Source organism: Cynocephalus volans, chromosome 5 (assembly GCF_027409185.1).
Source record: "Cynocephalus volans isolate mCynVol1 chromosome 5, mCynVol1.pri, whole genome shotgun sequence".
Taxonomy (NCBI): Eukaryota; Metazoa; Chordata; class Mammalia; order Dermoptera; family Cynocephalidae; genus Cynocephalus; species Cynocephalus volans.
The window spans coordinates 15,564,019-15,591,222 of NC_084464.1; the positions used below are offsets into that span (position 1 = coordinate 15,564,019).

General features: G+C 44.0%; 1 protein-coding gene across 1 annotated transcript in view; it reads left to right on the forward strand.

The window, feature by feature from the left end:
* Window positions 1-27,204, forward strand: part of F13A1 (coagulation factor XIII A chain) — a 165,180-nt gene that overhangs the window by 51,015 nt on the left and 86,961 nt on the right. The window contains exons 4-5 of the mRNA XM_063097934.1: window positions 5,620-5,738; window positions 8,816-8,923. Of these exons, the coding sequence (XP_062954004.1) occupies window positions 5,620-5,738; window positions 8,816-8,923 (227 nt within the window). The remainder of the gene's footprint in view (window positions 1-5,619; window positions 5,739-8,815; window positions 8,924-27,204) is intronic.

Below are 27,204 nucleotides of genomic sequence, written 5' to 3' on the forward strand. Positions count from 1 at the left end.
TCTGGGGCTTGTTTTGCTCATGGTGATAGCAGAGTTGTAAGAGCACATGTTCAGCTGTGCAAATGTGTTTCAGACCCCTGCTTCTACCGATATGCCATTAACCAAAGTAAGTCAAAAGTCAAGAGGGCATATTCCACCTTAGAGGGAAGGACTGCAAGTTCCCAGGGAAAGGAAAGTATAAATTGGAGCCCAAAGTTCGATTTACCATTGGCAAGTCCCCCAATTTTTCTTCTTTTTCAACCTTTTATTTTTTTAGCTAGTTTTTTTCACATTGTTTCTTCCAGATAAGCTTTTGCATCTGCATGCATAGTTCTAAAAAAGTCTGAGAGGAATTTTGGTTGGGTTTGCATTGACTATATACACTAGTATGTTTGTGTGTTTGCATTTATGTATGTGTGTATGTATGTGTATATTATATATATGTGTATGTATTATATATGTGTATATATATTTTGTATATATACAGCCATGCATCCCTTAATGAGGGAAATGTGTTCTGAGAAATGCATCATTGTGCAAACATCACAGAGTGCACTTACACAAACCTAAATGGTATAGCCAACTGCACACCTAGGCTATATGATATACCCTGCTGCTGCTAGCCAGCATCACCACAACCACATGAGCAATACACTGCCCTATGACATTACCATGGCTTAGACAACAGGAATTTTTCAGCTCCATTATAAACTTATAAGACTACCCTTATGTATTTGGTTTGTTGGTGACTGAAGCATCATTATGCAATGCATGACTAAAAGAACTTTTCAAAAAGTTTGTGTAAAAATAGAATTGAAAGGTAACACAAATCTTTTCATGGACTTTTTGAAGTACCCTAATATATGTGTGTACATATAATTATTAGAACTAATAAAATCAACAAGAATTCCCTGGTATTATCTAATGACCAGTCCTTATCCAATTTCCCCAATGTCTAAAAAAATATCTTTCTGTAGTTTGTTTGTTTGAATCAAGGTCTATAAATTAAACTTGGTTAGCATCTTTTACTTCAGAGCAATCCTCTTCATTTATTTTGGAGGTTTTGTTTTTGTTTTTGTTTTTGTTTTTGTTTCAGACCATAAACTTGTTGCTGAACCACTCCATCCCCCAGTGTCATAAAATATGTTTCTCTGACCCCTGTGGTATTTTCTGTTAAGCAGTTGGTAGATCTATAGATCTAGAGACTCCATCAGATTCAAGAGAGGCGGGTGGGGGAGAACAAAAATACTTTGTAAATCATGCCATGTGTTTCCCTGGGCATTCCTTCTATCAGGAGATACATGTCCTTAGATTTATCAATAGGATCAGGTTTATTAGTCTCATCCATCTATTATGAAGCTCTCCTTTTAACTAATGATTTCAGCCTCCATTCATTATTTCATTAGGGATTGCAAAATGGTGCTACTCTAATTCTACCATGCCTTCTGCATTTATTAGCATCAATTATTTTGTCGCCTTGAGATAAAATTCACATAAGAAAGTCTGGATACCTGTTTCCTTCCTTATTTCTCAGTTTTTGGATTAATGAGTTGGTTCCTAGAACTCTGCAGAGGTAACCAATGGGCTTTAAAAAGCACTATGAATTTATGAATATTGAAATATTTGATGTGCTGTAATCTTTGCAGTGACTGTTATTTTCAATATTTGAATTTTTCTACCCTTGACAAGAGGGAGCCCCTTTAAGCTGGCTTCTGATTCCTTTGTCATGACCTCTACAATCTTTGATAACTTCCTTGTTTTCTGGCAGGAAGACATGTTTCAGGCTAGTCTTGTACATTTCCTGATCCAGAGCTGTAATGAGTGAAACGAGTCATTTCTTTTGTTGGGAGTAGAGGGAGATGGTACATGCAAACCATAATCCAAGCTCTAGGACACTCATTGCTGCAACACTGTTGTTTTTTCTAGTTCTTTTTGGTGGACAGAGTTAGAAATTGCAATTTATTTATTTTATTTTGTGGGGGGTTGTCAGACAAACTTTTTAAAAAACCGCTTGATTGAGGTATGATTGACGTACAAAAAGCTGAATGTATTTAATTCACCATGTTTGGAAAGTCTTTCTTCAGCTCTGGGAATTTTTTCCTTTTATATCCTTGATGATTTTTTTCCCCTTATTTTTCTGTGTTCTCTTACAATAAAATGCCCTTCGGGTGGATGTTGGACTTTGTGAATGTCTTCCATGTGTCTTCTCGTACCTTTCCATTCTTTGCATTTTTCTGTTCCAGAAATTCCTCGCTTCTTCTAGAGATACTGATGGCATTCTTTCCCCAATATTGTGAATTTAGTGCGTGTATTTTTTTTAGTCATTTCAAGCAATCTTCAGTAATAACGGTGGTAGATGAATGTATCAGTTATCTTGACCAAATTACCTTCAGGCTTTTTACTTACTCTTGCACATAATTGTACATGTTTCATATAGGATTTGTGTTCCACATTTAAGTTTTCACTTTGCTACACGTGCAGTTTCCAAACATTCTTCCAAAGTATATTTTAATGGCGATAGACTGTTACACCATGTGGAAATATTGGGGGGGAATGTAGATTTTCTCCCAGTTTTTTTTAATTATTGAAAGTAATACTCTAATGAGCAAATGTCATGCATATGTTTTCAGCTCATCTCTGAATTATTTCCACAGGATAGACTCATTCTCTAGATCAAAGACCATGAGTATTTTCAAAGCTAATTATACAATCACCAAGTTGCTTTTCAAAATATTGCAACAATTACAATCCCAGCAATAGACTGGCAGTGCAGCATACACTAGCTGGTATTGAGTATTATAAATTTAAATACATATGTATATGTTATGTACTCGTATATACCTAAAGGTAAAGCAGGTATTTTATTATTACCTATTGAGATTCTTTACACATAAGGAAAATTCACTAACATTTCCTATTATTGCAGATATTTCCCTAGTTTGTTATATGCTTTAAATTTTATATCTGAAATTCAAAATTTTTACATTTATATTAAATAAAATGCATTGATCGTTTTCTTTTTTTATTCTTTCTATTATTTTTGTTTGGATAAAACTTTCTCATCTAGAAATCAAGTAAATATTTACCTTCATTTTATTCCAGATATCTTATGCATTCATTTTTTAAATTCAGATTTTTAATTAATTTGCAGTTTATTTTGATGTACAGAAAATTTGCTTTTTTCAAACAACCAATTTTTCTCAACTGAATTTAATGAACACTCCAATCATCCCCTTTGACATTTTCTTTATTAATTATTAATTTCATAAATAGATACATGCATACAGTTACACCTATTTCTGGGCTATCGATTTTGATCCATTAATCCATTTTTACACCAATAGCTTAACTTGTATAATAGCTTTATAATACACTGTAATATCATGTAGAACAAGTTCATGAACATCTCTTACTAAAGGAAAACATTATAACATCGTGCTTCATTCCCAAATTAGCACTTTCAGACCTCATTTGTCTTAAGAGGAAAGTTTATTTCAACAATAGGCATTTTACACAACAGTTAAATTACTGTCATAAAAGAATAAAAACACAAAAAGCCCTTAATTTTCAGGACTTTTGAGAACATCATACTGTCACATTATTTTCTTTTAAAATAAAAGTATTTTTTCATGCGTTTACTCAGAAATACCGACCTCAAACTCAGTTGTCTCTTCTTTATGTGTTATCTCTGGTGAGTTCCACTTGGAAATGAAGCTATAGTTTCAGTCTAGGGGACTTCAGCCCATATAGAGATTGCTGTTAAAACATGACATCCTGCCTCCAGAACTCAGCCAGGCCAACAGTTTAGAGGCATCAAAGCTTACACTTGCTGAGTGAAGCCAGGGCACACTTGCTACCTTACTCTGGATTCTTCTGGAAAGATTAAAAGGCTTGGAAAGAATGAGCTATTGATACACACAACAACGTGGATAAACCTCAAAATCATGAGTATGAGTGAAAGAAGCCAGACCTTCAAAAAAGCACATACTGTGTGATTCCATCTACATAAAATTTTGGACAAATGCAAACTAATTTACAGTGACAGAAAGCAGATGAATGGTTCCCTGGCACAGGGTAGACAGGATTAGGAGTGGGGATCACAAAGAGGCACAAGACAACTTTTGGGGTGATGAATGTTTTTTATCTTGATTGTGAAATTGTATGCTCTAAATGTGTGCAGTTTATTGGACATCCAAGTATATATGTGAATGTGGTGTGTGGATGTATTTACAGTTGGGAGAAACCAGGCAAGTAATAGGCAAGAGACAGAGAACATGAAGAAGATGATATAAGAAAGTGCTGTAGGCAAGACCAAGAAATTACCAAAGGATTTGGTGAAAACCACAGGACAGCCCAGAAGGGGGGTTTAAGTTGGTTGGACTGAGCAGTGCTTCTCAAACCTTAATGTGTGCATAAACCCCCTGGGGATCTTGTTAACGTGCAGATTCTGACTCGATAGGTCTGAGATGGGGCCTGAGACTCTGCATTTCTCAGAAGCTTTCAGGACCAGACCAGATGCTGCTGGTCTTCCAACTTTCCTTTGAGGAGCAAAGGGCCAGAGCACTTATTCCCAACTTTGGTTGCCTATCAGAATCACTGAGGAGCTCAAGAAAAAACCAAAATGAAAATCCTGATGCCTGGATCTCTTGACCTCAGAGATTCTGATTTAGTTGATCCATAGTTCTGTCCAAGCATCAGGAATTTTTAAATCTCCCCAGATGATTCTAACGTGCAGGCAAGGTTGTGAACTACTACTATACAGAGAGTAATAATAACCTGATCAGAGAAGGAGAACAGAGCCAAAAGGTAATAGAGACAGTGGATACACGAGCCAGAGAAATGTAACAAACCATATTCCCAATCAGAACCAAGACCGACACTGTTGCAAACACTCAAATTTACCTGAGTGTAATTACACCTCTTTGGTCCTGCCTGTGCTAAAGATGCCCTGGTGTGATGCCTTGGTGTGAGCACCAGACTGATTACTAAGTAGGAAGATGGGCAGCGTGGCCCTCCTGAGATTATAGCCAGAGGCGGGGAAAAGTCCTTGCAATGGAGGAAGCAGACCAGGGAAGCTGGTCGGGCATGCACACCAACCAACACATCCATAAGTATTTTTCATTAAAATGAGACAATGAGTAGGCTCCCTCCTCCTGTCAGCGATGGGCACAAACCAGACATGACAAACGATGTTGCTGTCTTCTAATGTGTCCCAGATTTGTTTTAGAAATCATTTTCAATTCAGCTGCTTTTCTATTAGCTTTAAGAGGTTGGAAATTGTTTTTTGATCTGTGTTACAGATTTTCATCTGCATCGTAGAATTCTGATTCTGAAACTACTGATGTACTGGAATTATAAAATGTTTAATGAGACATGTCAATTTAATTGTGCTGCTTGGAACTTTAAGAGCCAGAGTTTGTCAGCACTTTGCTGACAAATGTCGTCATTTGCACACTGATCTTTGGTGCTGAAGATGTTCACCATTGCTAAAAATGTTGGGAAATGAGCTGTGCTCCGTGAAACAAATGACATTTTTTTTCATTTGTTGATGAAATTTAAGTTTAGGGGACAAAATTAACTTTCAAGTATTTGAAAACAGTCTGGTTTGGTCATGGTCATTATGTTTAAATCCTAATGCAGAAGATGCTGTGTATCTGCACAATGAGAGAGAAAGAGAAGAGTATGTCCTGAATGACATCGGGGTAATTTTTTTTGGAGACTTCAGTGACATCAAGAGCAGAAGCTGGAGCTATGGTCAGGTGAGCCATTTAAAATTTGTCATTGTCAAGGACGTTTTTACTTACTTTTTTTGTCACATGTATCACTGCAGGGTGTCATATGTCAATATTAGACAAGTACAATTTCCTGCTTTCCAGGATCTGAGACTCCAGGACAGAGACCATAGGAGTGGAAGCTTATAAAGAAAACTGCATAATTTATCAGCCTAAACCATGTATCTTCAGTTATTACACTGTTACAGAGACCAGAGCTCTGTGGATAATGTAGCATCCTATTGAGAAATGCTTTGGCTTCTTGGTGCAGTGAAATCTCATTAGGTCAACATGAAATGGTCTGAAGTGTTCCTTTTTTTTATAAAGAAAGGCATTTTGATAATGAAGCAAAGAATACTGCAGGGTATGTGCCCAACTCAAAGAAATAAACTTTATTCATAACAACAACAACAACAAAAGTGTTAGTCTAGGGTACGGCTAATTAGAAAAGAGTGTTACCATTTTGCCAAAGGTGAGCCCCCTGGACTTTATCTAGAAGCATTTTATCAGCCACAACCTCAAGTCACTGCCTAGATATAAAGTAGCAAATGGTATTTTTTAAGATATTCAATAATTCTAATGATTTCAGTTTGATGTTGTCAAGCAGGAATCTCAGATCCTTCTGCCCCTTCCTGTGCAGGTCATGAGTCAGGCATTGAAGGAAGATTCTGGCAGCTTTATGCAAAGTAGACAAACTTTATTCTTTAGATATGAACTTTACAGACATGCTTTATTCCTCCAAGACAAGCTCAGGCTCTGCGCCACTGACCCTCCATGCTCTGCCGACCAGTGGTTCAGAGCAGTTACCTTTAGACTCATAGTACACAATAGCAGCCACAAGCCAAGCATTACATAATTACAACTATCATACTGAATCAGTAAATGAGCACACATGTGCAGTTACACTACTTTATTATAACTTGTTTCTAATGAATGTGCTGAATCTTGCCTATTTGTAACAGATATGAGGCAAGTGAGCCTGACAGCTAAGCTGTTCTTTATTTTACACTGGTTTTACTTCCTTTTACTTCCTTACAAATGTCTTTAACAATGGAGCAAATGAATGATATTTTACCATCTTTTCATAAATGAATTCATGTCCTGTTGATTAAAATATGATTTTTAATTAGCAACATAGGAGGAAGTGAATATGTCATTTTTCAGAGTTTGGCTGGGATGACAGGAATTGTGCATCATTGTTCTGGGCATTCAGGGAGAGATTTCATGGAATCTGACCACACTAAGTCACATGATACTGACTTGGCTCCTGATGCTTAGCTTTGACTTCTGTGAGGGACCTCCATGTGTCTATCTACCCACTGCTCCAGCCTGACCATTGGTGTCTTGCCATCACAAGCTCTTATCTTGCCTCCCTGGCTTTGTGTCTAGCTCTGCACCCTGATTCCTAAGAATTACATGCCACCTGCCTTTCTGATGTCCTGCTGAGCTGTGATCTATGTTTGCTTGCCCTGTTTTTGGATTCCTGCCTGGATCCCTGGTTACAAGCCCTTCCTTCCTCAGTGACATACAACCTTTGACTACCACCTGTTGTTCGGTGTCTTTGCCTTGAGTCCCTAATTCCAAGCCTTTAGGTGTGATTCTACTTATGGCCCCAATGGGACAATCTATACATAGCTAATATAATAAGAAAAAAAGTCATCAAGGTGGCTAGCAAGGAAAACTGGGAGGGTGTCCCAAGCACAGTCAGGGTCTCCTTGGCCAGCATGCCTTTGTGGGGGCACCCTTAGCACCGGCACTGTCTGTATCTACCATCATTCAAAGAGGCCACTGTTTTGGGTCCTTCAGCCAAAATAACCAGCCAAGGCAGTTTTTGCAGCAATGCAATGAAATTATTAGTTCCGTGACTACTTCCTTAACTCTCCAGTTGGTTGCTACTATGTCCCACAAACACAGCTGAGAGAAGAGCTAGCATAACTACCTGTCACGTATCCATCCCATCAGGTTGAGGCACACCCAGAGTTGGTATTCTGACTGGATTTAGTAAAGACTTACATGGTAATTAGCCATTAAGATTGTGGTTTCTGTCACAAGTAGTTGGACAGGTAACATGCAAGGTTTCTATATTCAAGGAACTCTCCTATTCCAGTGAGCTACAGTATAGGAAAAGTCTCCCTGTCTTGCCATTTGTTACTATTTGATCTTTATACCTTTTTAAGGAAATTCTGGTATTGCCCATAGCAGATTTTTTTAAGGAAATTGAACCAGTACCAGGTTCTTTCCTTGATAGTATAATTTACTTTCTCCAGGCCTTTCTGCCCTGTCTTGGATGCTGGGCTCCACCTTTTCTCAGAAGAAGGGAGACCTTAGAGGGACATTCACTACATGAGGTCTCCCATATCAGGTGTAAGCTAACCTGTGATATACCTTTATGTTCAAGATGCATGAGAACTCGTGTTACTTTCTTCCCACCCCCCCCCCCCAAGTTTATTTATCTATTTATTTATTTATTTTTATTTGGGACTCATGTTACTTTCAAGGGCTCGAAACTGTGGCCTGACTTTAGTAAATCTTTCAATCCTTCGCCTTAGGCTCTGGAGCCAATGTGTTGGAGAGATCTTCTAAATTAACTTATTCCATTTTCTGAAGAACTTCCAGTCAGTTCATGGTCCCCGAGTCCATCAGCTCTCCAGTTGTTCCATTTTTATTTCTGGTTTGCTTTTATGTTCTTTTTTTTTTTTTTTTTTGACTGGTAAGGGGATTGCAACCCTCGGCACAGTGTTGTCCACACCACGCTCAGCCAGTGAGCGCACCAGCCATCCCTATATAGGATCCGAACCCACGGCCTCAGCGCTACCAGCACTGCACTCTCCCGAGTGAGCCAAAGGGCCAGCCCTGCTTTTATGTTCTTATTCACTTTACCAAAAATAAAAGAGGATGTCTCTTTCCTTCTACTTTAACATTTCACTCTAAAGATTATGGGACATAACTATATAGGAAATACACATTTCTAAATATTAGGTTGTGATTTCATTTTATTTTTTCATCGGAGAATGCCTTGCTTGCAGAGTGGGCATTAAGCAGTTTCTCATTTTTTTCCTAAATAGTTTGAAGATGGCATCCTTGATGCTTGCCTGTATGTGATGGACAAGGCAGAAATGGACCTTTCTGGTAGAGGGAACCCCATCAAAGTCAGCCGTGTTGCATCTGCGATGGTAAGCAACAACTGCTGATTACTAAAACCTGTTACACCTGTCATTTGTCTTGGTATAGATGCCAGTTCATTAGGAGCTGTTGAAATGATGAGTTACACTTAATAAACTTTTATTTGTAAGATTCTGGCTGATGACACCAGCATGTTCTTGGGATTTCCTGAGCTTGTCTTAGGCTGTAAAACAAAATTCTTTTCTTGATGCTATATGTTTCTTTGGCTTCAGACAAATAGTGATAGAGAGTAGGAGGCCATAGATCAGTTACTCTTAAGAACTTCTTGCCTAGGGACTGAGGAATGACCATGACAAAAATGTCAATGACTATAATCAAACAATCAATCAGTCAAACACCAAGGAGCACGGAATAGTAAGTATAAAGAAATAAGTGACTCTAATGCTAGCTTCTATTACAATGATACCCCACCATAGGGTTTTGTCACTCACGAAGTGGGTGTTGATTCTTTGCAGTAATCATGTGAGGTATGTGGGGTGGCATTTCTCATACCAATTTATGAGTTAGGAAACAGGGTGACAACAGTTTGTCAGTGACAAAGCCTCAGCTAGAACCCAGGTGTCCTGACTCCAAATCTAGACATTTTCTACCTTCCATACCACTCTCTGTAGTACCTCTTTGAGAATGCAGAGATCCTGCAATGGAACAGCCTGCTGGGAGAGGAGATAGAACTCCCATGAGTAGGAAGGTTGGGGTCAGCATGGGAAGTGGACTAATGGAATGTCCAGGTTTTGTGCAGTCCTGGACTATACTTATATACCCAACACATAGAGCTAGTTTTTGGTTCAGAAAAATATATCATATCTGGTGCAGGATGAGAATATTTCTGAAAAAATGTTAAGCAGGGTGGTATTTCACACAAAGACCAAAAAAAAAAAATTCTTATGTTAAGCAATTTCCTTAAGTTTTCTAAAAAAACAAAAAAAAATCTCTCTTTGGATGAATTTTATCTTTGAGTTTGGTTTGTGTATTCTTTTGAGTTAAACAAAATCAATATTGTTAATATGAAAATATTAGACTGATAATGACGTAAGGTATAATTTCTGGTTAGCTTTTAAGAAGAGTTGTTGTTAATAACTAAGCTACATGCAAATTTATGAAACAGTGTAGCTTAAAAAGTAAAGGTAGCTATCTATACCTCCAGATTTGACGATGGTGGTTCATCTTGCAATCTCAGTTCTCTGATGAGTCTAAGTTTAAGTCTGGTCAGTTTTTTCTTGTAAGGACAGGAACGATGACTTCTAATCTCTTTACATGTTAAGGCTGAAACTATAAGTCTCTCATGATTATCATTATTATTTATGTTTTATTCTTGACTGACAATTATTGTATATATTTATGGGATATGGCGTGATGTTTTTATATATGTATGGATTGTGAGATGATTAAATAAAGCTGATAAACATATCCATCACCTCAACAAAAAAGAAGTGAAGATAGGAAGTAACATCTAAAGGCAGTTTTGTTAGTTGACATTGCATAAGGAAAAGACAATGAATTCTGAAGAACTTGGGATTCTCTTTGTGATAACCATTTATAGCAACATATGTTAGACCTGCTGTTGATCACTATTTTTCCTCATTTGCAGACAAGATTTCCCTTTTTCTTCTCCTTTGAAGTTACCATGACGAGTTTGCAAGGGGAAGGGGAGCAGTAGCCAGCAGTGCTTTTAAATACAGGTTAATTCCTTCTCGAGCATTCTAAAGTACCATGCTCATTGGCCTAAGTTTGCTCACACATTATGTGTGTGTTTACCAATCCCGAAATCACTGATTAACACAAGCCAATGCAAGAGGGAAGCAAACGTGGACCAGCTAACCTAATGCCTGTAGTGGCACCTGGCCAGGTAGAAGCTGCGAAGTGTTCAATGAACCATATAATCCTAGTGCAAATTGCCTTGAAATTTTATTAATCACATAAAGCCTATGAAGTTCTAATTCTGAAAATGTGTATCCCAACTACAAGGTTTAGAACTAGACAGGGAGAATCTATTGGGGGAATGGTTTGGTTTGGGTTTGGTTTTATTTTCGGAAGGTGAGGCCTTGGGTGTTAAGGGGCAGAGGTCCTGCCCTGGGCCATTTGGGGCAGTATCTCTATTTCTCCCATGGCACTGTTTACACGTACACAATGTTGGGTAGCTTTCAAAGTGTTTTTGCCTTTATTATCTCTTTTAATAATTAGAATAGCTCTGTGAAGTTTTCCAAAATCTCTTCAGTTATAATGATTTTAAAAACTAAAATGTTGAGCCCTCAAAAATTGATAAAAAAGATGACACTTAGAAAAAAAAAGTCAGCTGTTTTTTGGTCACTCAGGCAGTTCCTCTCCTGTTCACAAATCGTGGAAACCTGTCATGAAATTTCTGAAGGCAGTTAAACAAAGAACAGAGGGAAAAACTTTAAATTTCTCAATTAAAGATTTGCCTTAAAATACAAAAATATGTTATTTAGAAAGCCCTGAAAGAAAATGTTTTGAGTTTGCGAGTCTAGCCAGAACGCTGGTTCCCAGGTGGATGGGCCTGTGTGTGTTTTCTCAGGGCTGGGCTCAGGTCTCAGTGGAACAGAGGCTCCTGACCAGTTGTTGAGAAGTCTCTCTCCAGTGCCTCCCCAGCCTGGCCTTGAGGCTGGGAACTCCTTTCACAGGACACAGATGCTAGAACAGAGATACGTGGGATATGCAAATTCTCCTGGAGGGGCGAGGCATTGATTTCAACCCAGACAAGAGTGACATGGACAGAGCTTTCCCGAGAGCAAGTGCTGCCAGGAAGGAGAAGGGACGAGCCACCCAGGCCTCTCTGGCTGCCTGAAGAAGGTGGAGTTGAGTGGGGACAAGACACAGGAACACAGGACTAGAGCCCCAAAGACAAATTTGCTTACTGTGGTCATGGCCAAGGCTAGCACTAAAAGTCGGCAAGGAGTTTGCAGGGAACAGTTGGGTGCCTGATACTAAAAGAGCACAAAAAATAACCCATATTGTGCAAACTTTCTAATGATAATAATAATGTGAATCTGGATGTTAAGTGCACAATACCTAGATAAAAATATTTATTGTAAAGTGTATGTAACCTCAAATAATTTTTTGTTATGGGGGCTGTCCTGTGCATTTCAGGATGTTTAGCAGAATCTACCCAGGAGATATCGGTAGAATTTTCCCCCACCAGTTTTGACAACCACAAATATCTCTATATATTGCCAAATGTCCCTTTGCAAACATCACCCCTAGTGAGGACCAAAGCAGTAAACCCCTCTGTGGCTCAGTTTCCCTGCCTGTGGAATAGAAATAACAGTCTCTTCTTACATGCGTAGAGGATCTGTCTTCTTAATTCATTCAAAACATGCCGGTTTTCATTCCTCTACTGGAGAAAAAGTGGAGGCAGCATCATATGGGAAGAGCCTTGGCCCATATTAGATTGAACCTCGATTCTGGTTCTGCCATTAACTTGCTTTGTGACCCAGGATAAATAAATCACTTACCTCTCTGGGCCTCACATCTTTGTCTTTAAAATGAAATATTGTCTCTACACTCAAACCACATTTGTTATTCCCAGTGGCAGAAAGAATATCCTTTTATTCTTCAAAACAGAGCTCTCCTTTCTTCTATTTTTTTCCTTTGTAAACTTACTGTCTTCCCTGGTTCTTATTTTGAGTTGTTCCTTCACTTGAGGTGAAAGTAGGAAAAGTTCATGACAATTCAGACAGCCTTGGGCTATTGGACTCTCCCAGGAGAAGGAAAGTCCAAAAATCCTATAATCTCATTGTCTGGAGATTGGGCCTGAGATATTATAATCTTATATAAGCTAACTTTTATTTAGGCTCTTCTAAATGCTGAGTGGTGCTGAAGAAAGAACTTTTTAAGCTAGCCGTAGTAACGCCATTTTGCAAGGCACAAAACATTACCCTGGTTAAAAGTCCCTAGCATAGGAAAAGTACAGCCTGAGGTTGAGACCAGATAACGAACAGGATATCTGTGGTTATGCACCTGGGCCCCGGCCCGAGGCAAAGGGCGGATAGTTCCCAGAAATAGACAAGTCAGTTAAAGTTTCAAGAGTGCCCCTCAGCTGTTTCAAGGACTCCCAACAGTTTCCAGGGTGCCCCTCAGCTGTTTCAAGGACTCCCAACAGTTTCCAGGGTGCCCCTCAGCTGTTTCAAGGACTCCCACCAGTTTCCAGGGTGCCCCTCAGCTGTTTCAAGGACTCCCACATAACCGAAGCTCACCCGCGCTTATTTGAACTGACCAATTAAACTCGCTTCTCGCTTCTGTACCCGCGCTTTTTGCTATAAAAAGGACCCAGGAGCTCTACTCGGCGCGCCAGTCTTCCAAAAGACTGTGTCGCCCGGGTACCCGTGTGTTCAAATAAACCTCTTGCTGTTTGCATCCGTCTTCGTGGTCTCGCTGTTCCTTGGGAGGGTCTCCCTGAACTGACTGACTACCCACTGCGGGAGTCTTTCATTTGGGGGCTCGTCCGGGATCGGAGACCCCCACCCAGGGACCACCGACCCACCAACGGGAGGTAAGCTGGCCAGCAGTCGTTCTGTGTCTCGTTTCTGTGTCTCGTTTCTGTGTCTAATCCTGTGACTCTGACTGTCTTTCTGAGTGCGCGCATTTTGGTTTCAGTTTGTTCCGGGTTAGTCGCTCTGGGAGCGAAGTGCGGGTAGCGAACAGACGTGTTCGGGGGCTCGCCACCCGGCAATCCTGGGAGACGTCCCAGGATCAGGGGAGGACCAGGGACGCCTGGTGGACCCCTTGGCAGAGGATTATTGTGTTTTGGTCTCACCGCGTCTCGGGAGGCGCGCTCTGCCATCGGACTCTTTCTTCTATTTCTACGGCACTCGGTCTCGTCGCCGTTTCTGGTTTCTTTTTGTCTTAGTTGTGATAGGTCTTTGCGTCGTCGTTCCCCTATTGGAAATTTTCGAGATGGGGCAAGGTGCCCTTACGCCTCTCTCCCTTACTCTAGATCATTGGAAAGATGTCAAAGCCAGGGCTCACAATCTGTCCATGGAGATCAAAAAAGGAAAATGGCAGACTTTCTGTTCGTCTGAGTGGCCCACATTCGGCGTAGGTTGGCCGCCAGAGGGAACCTTTGACCTTTCTGTCATTTTTGCAGTTAAAAAGATTGTTTTTCAGGAGACCGGAGGACACCCGGACCAGGTTGCCTATGTCGTGGTATGGCAAGACCTCGCCCAGAATCCCCCTCCCTGGGTGCCACCCTCCAGCAAAGTCGCTGTTGTTTCGGGATCAGAAAATACTCAAAGGCCACCTACAAGGAAGCCTTCCGCCCCTCCCCAACCCCCCGTCCTCCCGACACCAGATGACCTATTTTCTCTCTCTGAACCCCCACCTTACCCGGCGGCTCCGCTGCCCCCTCTGGCCCCTCAGGGAAACAGATCGGCACCAGGCCGAGCGCCCGGTGATCCTAGCCCTGAGGGACCGGCTGCGGGGACTAGGAGCCGCCAACCTCGCAGTCCGAGAGACGGCTCCGGTCCTGACTCCACCGTAGCTTTGCCCCTCCGAGCCATAGGGCCCCCAGCTGAGCCAAATGGCTTGGTCCCTTTGCAGTATTGGCCTTTTTCCTCAGCAGATCTTTACAATTGGAAGTCTAACCATCCTTCTTTTTCTGAAAAACCAGCAGGTCTCACGGGACTTCTTGAGTCCCTTATGTTCTCTCACCAGCCCACTTGGGACGATTGCCAACAGCTACTCCAGATCCTCTTCACCACTGAAGAGCGAGAAAGGATTCTTCTGGAGGCCCGCAAGAACGTTCTCGGGGATAACGGGGCCCCTACACAACTCGAGAACCTCATTAATGAGGCTTTCCCCCTCAATCGACCTCAATGGGATTACAACACGGCCGAAGGTAGGGAGCGTCTTCTGGTCTACCGCCGGACTCTAGTGGCAGGTCTCAAAGGGGCAGCCCGGCGCCCCACCAATTTGGCCAAGGTAAGAGAGGTCTTGCAGGGACCGGCAGAACCCCCTTCGGTTTTCTTAGAACGCCTAATGGAGGCCTATAGAAGGTACACTCCGTTTGAACCCTCTTCTGAGGGGCAGCAGGCTGCGGTCACAATGGCCTTCATCGGCCAGTCAGCCCCAGACATTAAAAAAAGGTTACAAAGACTAGAGGGGCTCCAAGACCTTTCCTTACAAGACTTAGTAAAGGAGGCAGAAAAGGTGTACCACAAGAGAGAAACAGAAGAAGAAAGACAGGAAAGAGAAAAAAAAGAGACAGAAGAGAGAGAGAGGCGGCGTGATAAACGCCAAGAAAAAAATTTAACTAGGATTTTGGCCGCAGTGGTAGGTGAAAGAGGGTCTAGAGATAGGCAGACAGGGAACCTGAGCAACCGGGCAAAGAAAACACCTAGGGATGGAAGACCCCCTCTAGACAAAGACCAATGCGCGTACTGTAAAGAGAAGGGTCACTGGGCAAGAGAATGTCCCCGGAAAAAGAACATCAGAGAAGCCAAGGTTCTATCCCTAGATGACTAGGGGAGTCGGGGTTCGGACCCCCTCCCCGAACCTAGGGTAACATTGACAGTGGAGGGGACCCCCATCGAGTTTCTGGTCGATACCGGGGCTGAACATTCGGTGCTGACCCAACCCATGGGGAAGGTAGGGTCCAGGCGGACAGTCGTAGTAGGAGCGACCGGCAGCAAAGTCTACCCCTGGACCACTCAGAGACTTTTAAGGGTCGGACATAGGCAAGTGACCCATTCCTTTTTGGTCATACCTGAGTGCCCTACTCCTCTGTTGGGCCGGGACATCCTGACCAAACTAAAGGCTCAAATCCAGTTTTCCACAGAGGGCCCACAAGTAACATGGGGAGATCACTCTACCATGTGCCTGGTCCTAAACCTAGAAGAAGAATACCGGCTGTATGAAAAGCCGGCCTCTCCCTCCATCGACCCATCCTGGCTCCAACTTTTTCCCACCGTATGGGCAGAAAAGACAGGTATGGGACTGGCCAATAACGTCCCACCAGTAGTAGTAGAGCTGAAATCAGGTGCCTCACCGGTGGCCGTCCGACAGTATCCAATGACTAAAGAAGCCCGGGAAGGCATCAGACCCCACATCCAAAGGTTCTTAGACCTAGGGGTCTTAGTGCCCTGCCAATCGCCCTGGAACACCCCTCTGCTACCAGTAAAAAAGCCAGGGACCAATGACTATCGGCCAGTCCAAGACTTGAGAGAAATTAACAAAAGGGTGCAAGACATTCATCCCACGGTCCCAAATCCATACAGCCTCCTGAGTTCCCTTCCGCCTAGTCACACTTGGTACTCAGTCCTGGATCTCAAGGATGCCTTTTTTTGCCTCAGACTACACCCCAACAGCCAGCCACTGTTCGCGTTCGAGTGGAGAGACCCAGAAAAAGGTAACACAGGTCAGCTGACCTGGACACGGCTGCCACAGGGGTTCAAAAATTCTCCCACTCTCTTCGACGAGGCCCTCCACCGAGATTTAGCTCCTTTTAGGGCTCTCAACCCCCAGGTCATATTACTCCAATATGTGGACGACCTCCTAGTGGCAGCTCCCACATATGAAGGCTGCAAAAGAGGGACACAAAAGCTCTTGCAGGAACTGAGTAAGTTGGGGTACCGGGTATCAGCTAAAAAGGCCCAGTTATGCCAGAAAGAGGTCACCTATTTGGGGTACCTGCTCAAAGGGGGAAAAAGATGGCTGACCCCGGCCCGGAAAGCTACAGTTATGAAGATCCCTACTCCCACAACCCCCAGGCAGGTCCGCGAATTTCTGGGTACTGCCGGATTCTGCAGGCTCTGGATTCCTGGGTTTGCTTCCCTGGCTGCACCCTTGTACCCCCTGACAAGGGAAAACATTCCTTTTACCTGGACTGAGGAGCATCAAAAGGCTTTTGACCACATAAAAAAAGCCTTGCTGTCTGCCCCCGCCTTGGCTCTCCCAGACCTCACCAAATCATTTACTCTGTACGTAGATGAAAGAGCCGGTGTAGCCCGAGGAGTGCTTACTCAGACCCTAGGACCATGGCGACGGCCAGTAGCTTATCTATCAAAAAAACTGGATCCAGTGGCCAGTGGGTGGCCAACCTGCCTAAAAGCGGTTGCTGCAGTGGCACTCCTCCTCAAAGACGCTGATAAGTTAACCTTGGGGCAAAATGTGACTGTGATTGCTTCCCACAGCCTCGAAAGTATCGTGCGGCAGCCCCCCAATCGGTGGATGACCAATGCCAGAATGACTCATTACCAGAGTTTGCTGCTAAACGAAAGAATATCTTTCGCGCCCCCTGCTGTCCTGAACCCAGCTACCCTACTACCAGTCGAGTCAGAATCCACCCCAGTACACCAATGCTCAGAAATCCTTGCTGAAGAAGCTGGGACTCGACGGGACCTGAAGGACCAGCCATTGCCCGGAGTGCCTGCCTGGTATACAGACGGTAGCAGCTTCATTGCGGAAGGTAAGAAGAAAGCAGGGGCCGCCATCGTAGATGGCAAACGGACGGTATGGGCAAGCAGCCTGCCAGAAGGGACATCAGCCCAGAAGGCCGAGCTAATAGCCTTGACGCAGGCATTACGCCTAGCCGAAGGAAAAAACATCAACATCTACACGGACAGCAGGTATGCTTTTGCCACTGCTCACATTCATGGGGCAATATATAAACAGAGGGGACTGCTCACTTCTGCTGGAAAAGACATTAAAAATAAACAAGAAATTCTGGCTCTGCTAGAGGCCATTTACCTCCCTAAGCAGGTCGCCATTATCCACTGCCCAGGCCACCAGAGAGGAAATAACCCTGTGGCGGCCGGGAACCGGAGGGCCGACGAGGCTGCAAAACAAGCCGCCCTGTCGGTCAAGGTGCTAACAAAAACTACAAAGCTTCAAGAGCCAATCGAGCCTGCTCAAGCTAGGACCAAGCCAAGAGAGCTCACTCCTGACCAGGGAAAAGAATTCATTCAGCGGTTACATCAGCTAACACACTTAGGACCAGAAAAGCTCCTTCAACTGGCAAGCCGCACCAGCCTCTCCATCCCGAACCTCCGGTCCACTGTTCAAGAAGTCGCCAATCGGTGTCCAGCTTGCGCCATGACTAATGCGGCTACCACCTACCGAGAGACCGGAAAAAGACAACGGGGAGATCGACCCGGCGTATACTGGGAAGTAGACTTTACAGAGGTAAAGCCTGGCCGGTATAGAAACAAGTATCTGCTAGTATTTGTAGATACTTTCTCTGGATGGGTAGAAGCTTTTCCTACCAAAACGGAAACGGCCCTGACTGTATGTAAAAAGATACTAGAAGAAATCCTGCCCCGTTTCGGGATCCCTAAGGTGATCGGGTCAGATAATGGCCCAGCCTTTGTTGCTCAGGTAAGCCAGGGACTAGCCACACAACTGGGGATAAATTGGAAATTACATTGTGCGTATAGGCCCCAGAGCTCAGGTCAAGTAGAGAGAATGAATAGAACCATCAAAGAGACCTTAACTAAATTGGCCTTAGAGACCGGTGGAAAAGACTGGGTGGCCCTCCTTCCCTTAGCGCTGTTCAGAGCCAGGAATACCCCTGGCCAGTTCGGTCTAACTCCCTATGAAATCCTCTACGGGGGACCCCCCCCCATACTTGAGTTGGGAGAAACACTGGGTCCCGATGATAATTTTCTCCCTGTCTTATTTACCCACTTAAAGGCTCTAGAAGTTGTGAAGACCCAGATTTGGGACCAGATCAAAGAGACATATCAGCCCGGTACCATAGCTGTCCCCCACCCGTTCCAGGTCGGAGACCGAGTGCTGGTCAGACGCCATCGACCCAGCAACCTTGAGCCTCGGTGGAAAGGCCCGTATCTGGTATTGCTGACCACCCCGACCGCAGTAAAAGTTGATGGCATCGCTGCCTGGGTCCATGCTTCCCATCTCAAGCCTGCACCACCCCCGGCACCAAACGAGACCTGGGAGCTGGAAAGGACTGATCATCCTCTTAAGCTGCGTATTCGGCGGCGGAAAAATGAGTCCACCGGGTAAGAACCCCCACCGGCCTGTGATCCTCACCTGGAAGGTACTGTCCCAAACTGGAGAAGTTGTCTGGACCAAACAGGCTACCCAGCCGCCTTGGACTTGGTGGCCCGATCTTAAACCTGATGTATGTGCCCTGGCGGCGGGTATTGAGACCTGGGATATCCCGGGATACATAGCATCGGGCTAGGCCCAGATCAGACCCCCTGATTCAGACTACACAAAAGCTTATAATCAGATCACCTGGGGGGTCCCAGGGTGCAGCTATCCCCGAGCTAGAAACAGGCTTGCCGCTTCCCCCTTCTACGTGTGCCCCCGGGATGGCCGGACCCTTTCAGAAGCTAGAAGGTGCGGAGGGCTGGAATCCCTATATTGCAAAGAATGGGGTTGTGAAACCACGGGGACAGTCTACTGGGGACCTAGTTCCTCATGGGACCTCATAACTGTAGAACGTAACGATAGCAGTAAAAACTGTGACAACACCGGCTGGTGTAACCCCCTTAAAATAAAATTCACAGAGAAAGGAAAAAAATTCCAGAGATTGGGCACAAGGAAGAACCTGGGGACTAAGGTTCTATTTGACGGGAAACGATCCAGGTGTACTGTTCACCATTCGCCTAGATATCACCAATATGCCAACTGTGGCAGTGGGCCCCGACCCCGTCCTTGCAGAACAGGGACCTCCTAGCAACAAGCTGTACCCAATGACTAGCAGGCAACCCCCGCGGCACAAAGGAGCACTGCTACACAGAGCCTCCTATCACCAGGCACTCTACCCCCCACCACGGGTGACAGGCTCTTTGGTCTTGTACAGGGGGCCTTCCTAGCTCTAAATGCCACCAACCCGAACGCCACAGAGCATTGCTGGCTCTGTCTGGCCATAAGCCCCCCCTACTATGAAGGAATAGCCTTTTTGGGAGAGGCCAATTATACCAGCGCCGAGAGTTGCCGTTGGGGGACCCAGGGAAAGCTTACTCTCACAGAGGTCACAGGACAAGGGTTATGTATAGGAACAATACCTTCTACCCATCAACATCTTTGCAACCAGACCCTATCCATCAATTCCTCCGGGGACCATCAGTACCTTCTCCCCTCCAACCATAGCTGGTGGGCTTGCAGCACCGGTCTCACCCCTTGCGTTTCCCTCTCAGTTTTTAATCAGTCTAAGGATTTCTGTGTCCAGGTTCAGCTGATTCCTCGCATCTATTACCATCCTGAAGAAACTTTGTTGCAGGCCTATGACAACCCTCATCCCAGGTTTAAGAGAGAACCTCTCACACTTACCCTAGCTGTCCTACTGGGAATTGTGGCAGGTATAGGTACCGGCTCGGCTGCTCTGATTAAAGGACCTATAGACCTCCAGCGGGGCCTAACCGAGCTCCAGACTGCCATGGACACTGACCTCCGGGCCCTCCAGGATTCAGTCAGCAAGTTAGAGGACTCATTGACTTCTCTATCTGAGGTAGTACTCCAAAATAGGCGAGGCCTTGACTTACTGTTTTTAAGAGAGGGAGGCCTCTGCGCGGCCCTCAGAGAGGAGTGCTGTTTTTATGTAGACCATTCAGGTGTGATACGAGACACCATGGCCAAACTCAAACAAAGACTAGATAAAAGACAGTTAGAGCGCCAAAAAGATCAAAACTGGTTTGAAGGTTGGTTCAATAGCTCCCCTTGGTTCACTACCCTACTATCAACCATCGCCGGGCCCCTAGTACTCCTTCTTCTGTTGCTCATTCTGGGGCCCTGTGTCATCAACAGGTTAGTCCAATTCATCAATGATAGAATAAGTACAATTAAAGTCCTGGTTCTTAGACAAAAATATCAGACTATAGATAATGAAAATAACTTTTAACTCCGCTCTAAGATTAGAGCTATCCACAAAAGAAATGGGGGAATGAAGAAAGAACTTTTTAAGCTAGCCGTAGTAACGCCATTTTGCAAGGCACAAAACATTACCCTGGTTAAAAGTCCCTAGCATAGGAAAAGTACAGCCTGAGGTTGAGACCAGATAACGAACAGGATATCTGTGGTTATGCACCTGGGCCCCGGCCCGAGGCAAAGGGCGGATAGTTCCCAGAAATAGACAAGTCAGTTAAAGTTTCAAGAGTGCCCCTCAGCTGTTTCAAGGACTCCCAACAGTTTCCAGGGTGCCCCTCAGCTGTTTCAAGGACTCCCAACAGTTTCCAGGGTGCCCCTCAGCTGTTTCAAGGACTCCCACCAGTTTCCAGGGTGCCCCTCAGCTGTTTCAAGGACTCCCACATAACCGAAGCTCACCCGCGCTTATTTGAACTGACCAATTAAACTCGCTTCTCGCTTCTGTACCCGCGCTTTTTGCTATAAAAAGGACCCAGGAGCTCTACTCGGCGCGCCAGTCTTCCAAAAGACTGTGTCGCCCGGGTACCCGTGTGTTCAAATAAACCTCTTGCTGTTTGCATCCGTCTTCGTGGTCTCGCTGTTCCTTGGGAGGGTCTCCCTGAACTGACTGACTACCCACTGCGGGAGTCTTTCAGTGCGTCTTGCTAAAGCTGTACTGCAGATTGATTTAAGAGAGAAAAGAAAGAAAAAAGAGGAAATTAGGAAACAGAAGAAACTTGTCCAGTGTTTTCCTTCTTCCTTTAAATTGCATTGCTTGAATGCTGTTTTCTTTCCACATTGTTTCTTTCTTTTTTTTTTTTTTTTTGTCCTTTTCGTGACCGGTAAGGGGATCGCAACCCTTGGCTTGGTGTCGCCCGCACCGCGCTCAACCAGTGAGCGCACCGGCCATCCCTATATAGGATCTGAACCCGCGGCAGGAGCGCCGCTGTGCTCCCAAGTGCTGCACTCTCCCGAGTGCGCCACGGGGCTGGCCCCCACATTGTTTCTGATGTGACAGTCCTCACCAGGAAAATGGCCAGGAAGTATGCCAGAAAAAGGTAAGGAGGATGCTTTGTGCCATCTGAAAACCTGTTTTCCTCAAATGGCATTAATAAAGCATTCCATTGCTAGCCCTAAATTGCTGGCAGAAAGTCAGACATGGGCTCTGAGCTCCCAGTCAGGTTATCAAAACAGATGTGTCGTGACATGTTGTGACAACAACAGCATGGGCCTGGGGAAAGGAGAAGACAGTGACAATAGCCTGGTGTTACTGCTGGGAGGTTACCTGTCCATGCTCATTTCTGCCCCCTGACTGATTGGATCTTGCAGCAACTATGGGCAGAGAGCTTCCCCCGGGAGACGCAGCTGCTGCCGCAGTGGCTGCTATTACTGCAGATAACTGCTTGCCTAGTCACCATGAAACTCCTCAGTACCTCACCTCCGTGCAGATTCACTCAATGGGTTAAGACCAGCTCAGCAGAACTTCTGTGTTGAAAGGTGCACAGAACTAATATGTGCGTGGGCTTCTAGGTGAAGAGGTAAAGGGCCTTGAAAATGATGTCTCTCACTCAAGGTCACACAGCAAGTAAGTGGCTGTGCTGGAATTAGATATTATCCTTACTCTCAAATCATGTTACCTTAGAAGTCCACTACCAGCACATTATTACCATAAGACAACTACTGTAACAAATTGAGTGTCTGTCTCCCAGAAAAGAATAAGGCCCTAAGGCAAAGGAGCCCAGAACAGGTGAATGTTGAAAAGGGAAATAAGTAAGCAAGGGTATAAACCAGAGAATTATAACTAGCCAGAGCATTAAGTCCCTGGGAAAAAAAATTCCGAGAGAGGATTAGGTACAAAATATGGTATGGTGATGGTGATGGTGGTGTGATAGTGATGGTGCCAGTGATGATGGTGGTAGAGGTAATGGTGACGGTGATGGAGATGCTGTTGATGATGGTGGAGGTGGTGGTGATGGTGGTGGTGTTCGTGGTGAGTGTGGTGAGGGTGGTGATGGTGATAGTGATAGTGGTGGTGATGCTGGTGATGGAGATGGTGTTGGTGATGGTGATGGTGGTGGTGGTGATAGTGATGGTGGTGGTGGTATTGGTGTTGGTGATGGTGGTGATGGTGATGTGATGGTGATACTGATGGTGGTGGTGGTGGTGATGCTGCTGGTATTGGTGGTTACGGTAGTTGTGTTGGTGATGGTGATGGTGGTGATGGTGGTGGTGATTGTGACGATGGTGAGAATGGGGGGGTGCTGCTGATGGTGGTGGTGATGGTGGTGGTGGAGTTGGTGGTGGTGGTGGTTGTAGTGGTGGTGATGATGGTGGTGGTGGTGATGATGGTGGTGGTGGTGATGATGGTGGTGATGATGGTGGTGGTGGTGATGATGGTGGTGATGATGGTGGTGGTGGTGATGATGGTGGTGGTGGTGATGATGGTGGTGATGATGGTGGTGGTGGTGATGATGGTGGTGGTGGTGATGATGGTGGTGGTGATGGAAATGATGGTGATGATATTGATGGCGGTGGTTATATGGTAATGATGGTGGGTGTAGTGGATTGAATTATTTCCCCCCAAAACTCCTTGAAGCTTGAGTTGTGTCCCCCAAGTTTTATGTATTAGGAACTTAGCCCCCACTGTGACTGTTAAGAAGGTGGGAAATCCTATTATGGTAATTGTAAGGTGGAGCCTTGAAGAGGTGATTGGGTTGTAGGGCCAATCAGTAGTGAATGGATTAAAAGTGGTGGTCAGGGGCGTGGTTCTGAGGACTTTAAAAGAAAACGGGAGTCTGTCTCCCTCTCTCTGCTCTCTCTGCTTCCACCATCTTGCAATGTGAGACCTCTGGGTCACTGTTGCCACCACCAGATGGACTTTGGACTTCCCAGCCTCAGAAACTGTAAGCAATAAATTTTGTTTTCTTCATAAGTTACCCAGTTTGAGGTATTTTGTTATAAGCAACCTAAAAGGACTAATACAGTGAGGGTGGGGGTGGTGACGATGATGCTGGTGGTGGTGATGATAGCAGTGGTGGAGATGGTAATGATGTTAGTAAAACACTCAATATTAAATCATTCGTTTGACAGGTACTTATTGAGAATCTACCAGTTGAGACACTGGGGTACAATTGTGCATAGAACATCGTTTCTGCCTTCAGAGAGCTCACAGTCTAATAGAGAAGACAGACTAGTCAAGAGAAAATTTCAACAAAGTATGGCAAATTCTCTGACAAAAATAAGCATAGAATTGTAATCGCCCAAACTTAACTCCAAGTTTTCCCAGGACTAAACACTGGCCTAACAAGTGTTGGGATATTGGACCAAATGATAAAAATGACTGACAAGAGCCCACAGAGGAAAAAAACAAAAAACAAAAAACCCATGCTATTGTTCACAGAAACCTTTTCTCCATGGTAGAAATTATATACAAATAGCCAGTCACCAGAAGCACTGGAGGAAAATGTAGCAGGGGTAATTAATTGCTCCTCTGGGGGCTTGTTTGCAATTCAGAAAACATAACGTTGTCGCAGCTAAAGTTTGTTTCATGGGGTCCCAACATCTACAGTTACTTGATCCTATGGTATATCGATTTAACTATAGTAGGAAAAAAGGTAATATTAATGGGAAAATTGGAGGGTAAAGGAAGAGAAAAAAATGTCAATATAGTTACATATTTTAAAACTCTAGTGCTTTATACTGTTGCCAGCCTGGACTTTCCAGCCTCCCTCGGGGTGTACACAGCTATTTCTAACCCTGGCCTTTTGTTCATATCGAACCACGATGCCATCATTAATTTCCATTAATACTTTGCTCTGACTGTGCCTTTTGGGAACTAACTCAGGTTCGAACTTTTTTAACCAATCAATGTTCAACGTACTCTTTGGCTTTATAAGAAAAATATTGAACTCCAGCTAGTAAATTAAACTGACCACAACTGGTCCTGGATTTTCCTAGGGCCCAGTGCAAGATGAGTGACTGTAGACATTTGAGAAGACATGGACTTTAGTGCCTCTGGTCCTCAAGCACCTGTGATTCCATAAAGAATCTCAAAATGAAGTTCTTTTCACTTTGACCGTCTCTCCTCCCCTTCTCCTTGTCCCACTGTTCGGAAAGATTTTTTTTCTTTCCATGCATGAAAAAGACAGTAATGACATCACTGCTTTGATCGGTTGCTAAGCAACTCCACAGCAGACTTTCTACGAAACCATGTTTTTTTATTTTCCTCTGGTTGTTTATTTGGCCATCTTATGGGAAACTTCACATTCAGCAAACCTCTTCATGCAAAAAAAAAACCTTAATAACAAATATCCAGATTACATGTGAAGATTCACTCGAGTTAGAGATTCCACACCTGAGTCATCTCAAACGAACTTTAATGCCAGAAATAAATATATAAAGTCTATTCCCTGATAACACAGACCAACCACAGTCTAGTTCTGTAAGTTTTATTTTTAAAAGACAAAAAACACATACACAATTGCTCCCTTGGTTTATAAGGCAGCTAAAACCCCCCTTTTTGGAGTGGAGTGGCTGTCATGAGAAATCAAAGGACCCTGGTACTCAGGGGCCATTGTCCCTGACCTTTTCACCACCGAGGAGCTTTTTCACATTTCCCTGTATGAACCTTCTTGTTTTTTAATTTATCAAACAAAAAAGCATGATAATAATTTGTTTTCCCGTTCTTGTGTCAGATTTACATAACTGCCAATCAGAATTTCTAATGGTGGTGGTGTTAATGATCACTACCAGACAATCAGTGCGACCACACTGAATATGTCAGCACCCCCCAACCACTAACCTTTAGGGAAGGGAGAGGGGCTGAAGGCTAAGTTCATCACCAATGGCCGATGATTTAGTCAATTATGCCTATGTTATGTAATCAAGCGTCCATAAAAACCCAGAATGACTAGGTTGGGGAGGCTTCTGGATAGCTGAACACGTGGGGGTTCCTGGAGGGTGCTGCACTCTTCCCCCCTACCTCACACTGTCCATTTTTTCATGTGCACTCTTTGTAATATCCTTTATAATAAATGGGTGAACATAAGTGTTTCCCTGAGTTCTGAGAACTGCTCTAGCAAATTAATCAAACCCAGAGAGGGGATTGTGAGAACCCCAACTTGAAGTTCCAGTGGTCTGGGTTTGTGAGTAGCCTCTGAAGTGGGGGAAGTCTTGTCGGACTGAGCCCTCAACCTGTGGGTCCTGCTGCTGTCTCCAGGTAGATGGCGTCAGAGTTGAATCAGAGGACACCCCACTGGCGTCTGCTGCAGAATTGACTGGTGCGTGGGGAAAAAACCTACACATTTGGTCACAGAAGTCTTCTGTCTTGGTTGTTGCTCTGTGAAAGCAGAGAAAAAACAGTTTTTTTCCTTACAAGATACAACTTCCTTTTGGTGGATGGGACAAGCAACGATGACACAGCTGCTTTACTAACTTGCAGATCAAAATTCACAGGCTGGTGAGCATTGATCCATATAGGCTCCATGATGGATTTGGGTCTTCGTCCAGAGTTTCTGGGTCTCCAACCCCATCAGTCTTTATTTCAATCGCTACTCTCTTACTCCACGACTCGTGCCCAGCAATGACAGGAACGACCAAGGCAGAGGCCTCTGATGCTCTTGGTAACCTTTCAATGACAACACATCTCAATCACTAGGAGCCCCCTGGGGGCAGCTTTTGTAGAATCCACTAGTTAGTATTAATGAAAAATGTTATTCCAGTCCAGTAGGGTAAAATACTAAATTACCAATTCTAAAAAGATTTTTTAAAAACACTTAAGGTTGGAGTCACCTTATTTACCAGGGATTTTCATTTTTGTTTGTTGAAGAGTTTTAGGAATTGACAAATATATTGGAAACCAGTGGAAAAACAGAATTTACCTAACAGAAAGTATCTTCATAGCCATTTGGAAAAATTGTATCCATTCCACAAATAACAAATGTGCAGATGGAGAGACTGAGGGGATCAGGAAGTTAAATAACTATCCAAGGTGACCGGTAGCACTGGAGATGGATCTCAGGTTGCCTGACCCCACTGTTCCACACACGATGTTATATTTCCCCTGGATTTGTCCTCTGCCTGCCCTCTGTCTATATCACGTGAGCTCCTTGGGGACAAATATATTGTCTTTTTACATGCTCTGCCTGATTCAATCCTTCTCTTTTAGGTGGGGGTTGTTGGGGACAATGTACTGTTCAAATATCACTTTTTTTCTCTTATGGTCAAAGCCAGCAATGTAATAAAGTTTCTGTCTGTGGGCAAACAGCTTGGTTTCTCAATTATTAAGGTTACATTTCTCATGCCTGCTCTTCCCATATTTTTGGAGAAAAACAGACATGTATTACAAGCCATCTCTCGAATGTGATAATCATAGTCAATCTAAATGTCTGCTTTCCCTGAATTGCTTCCTGGAATGAGGTTTCAATGGGGCATCTATTTTGTTATACACACA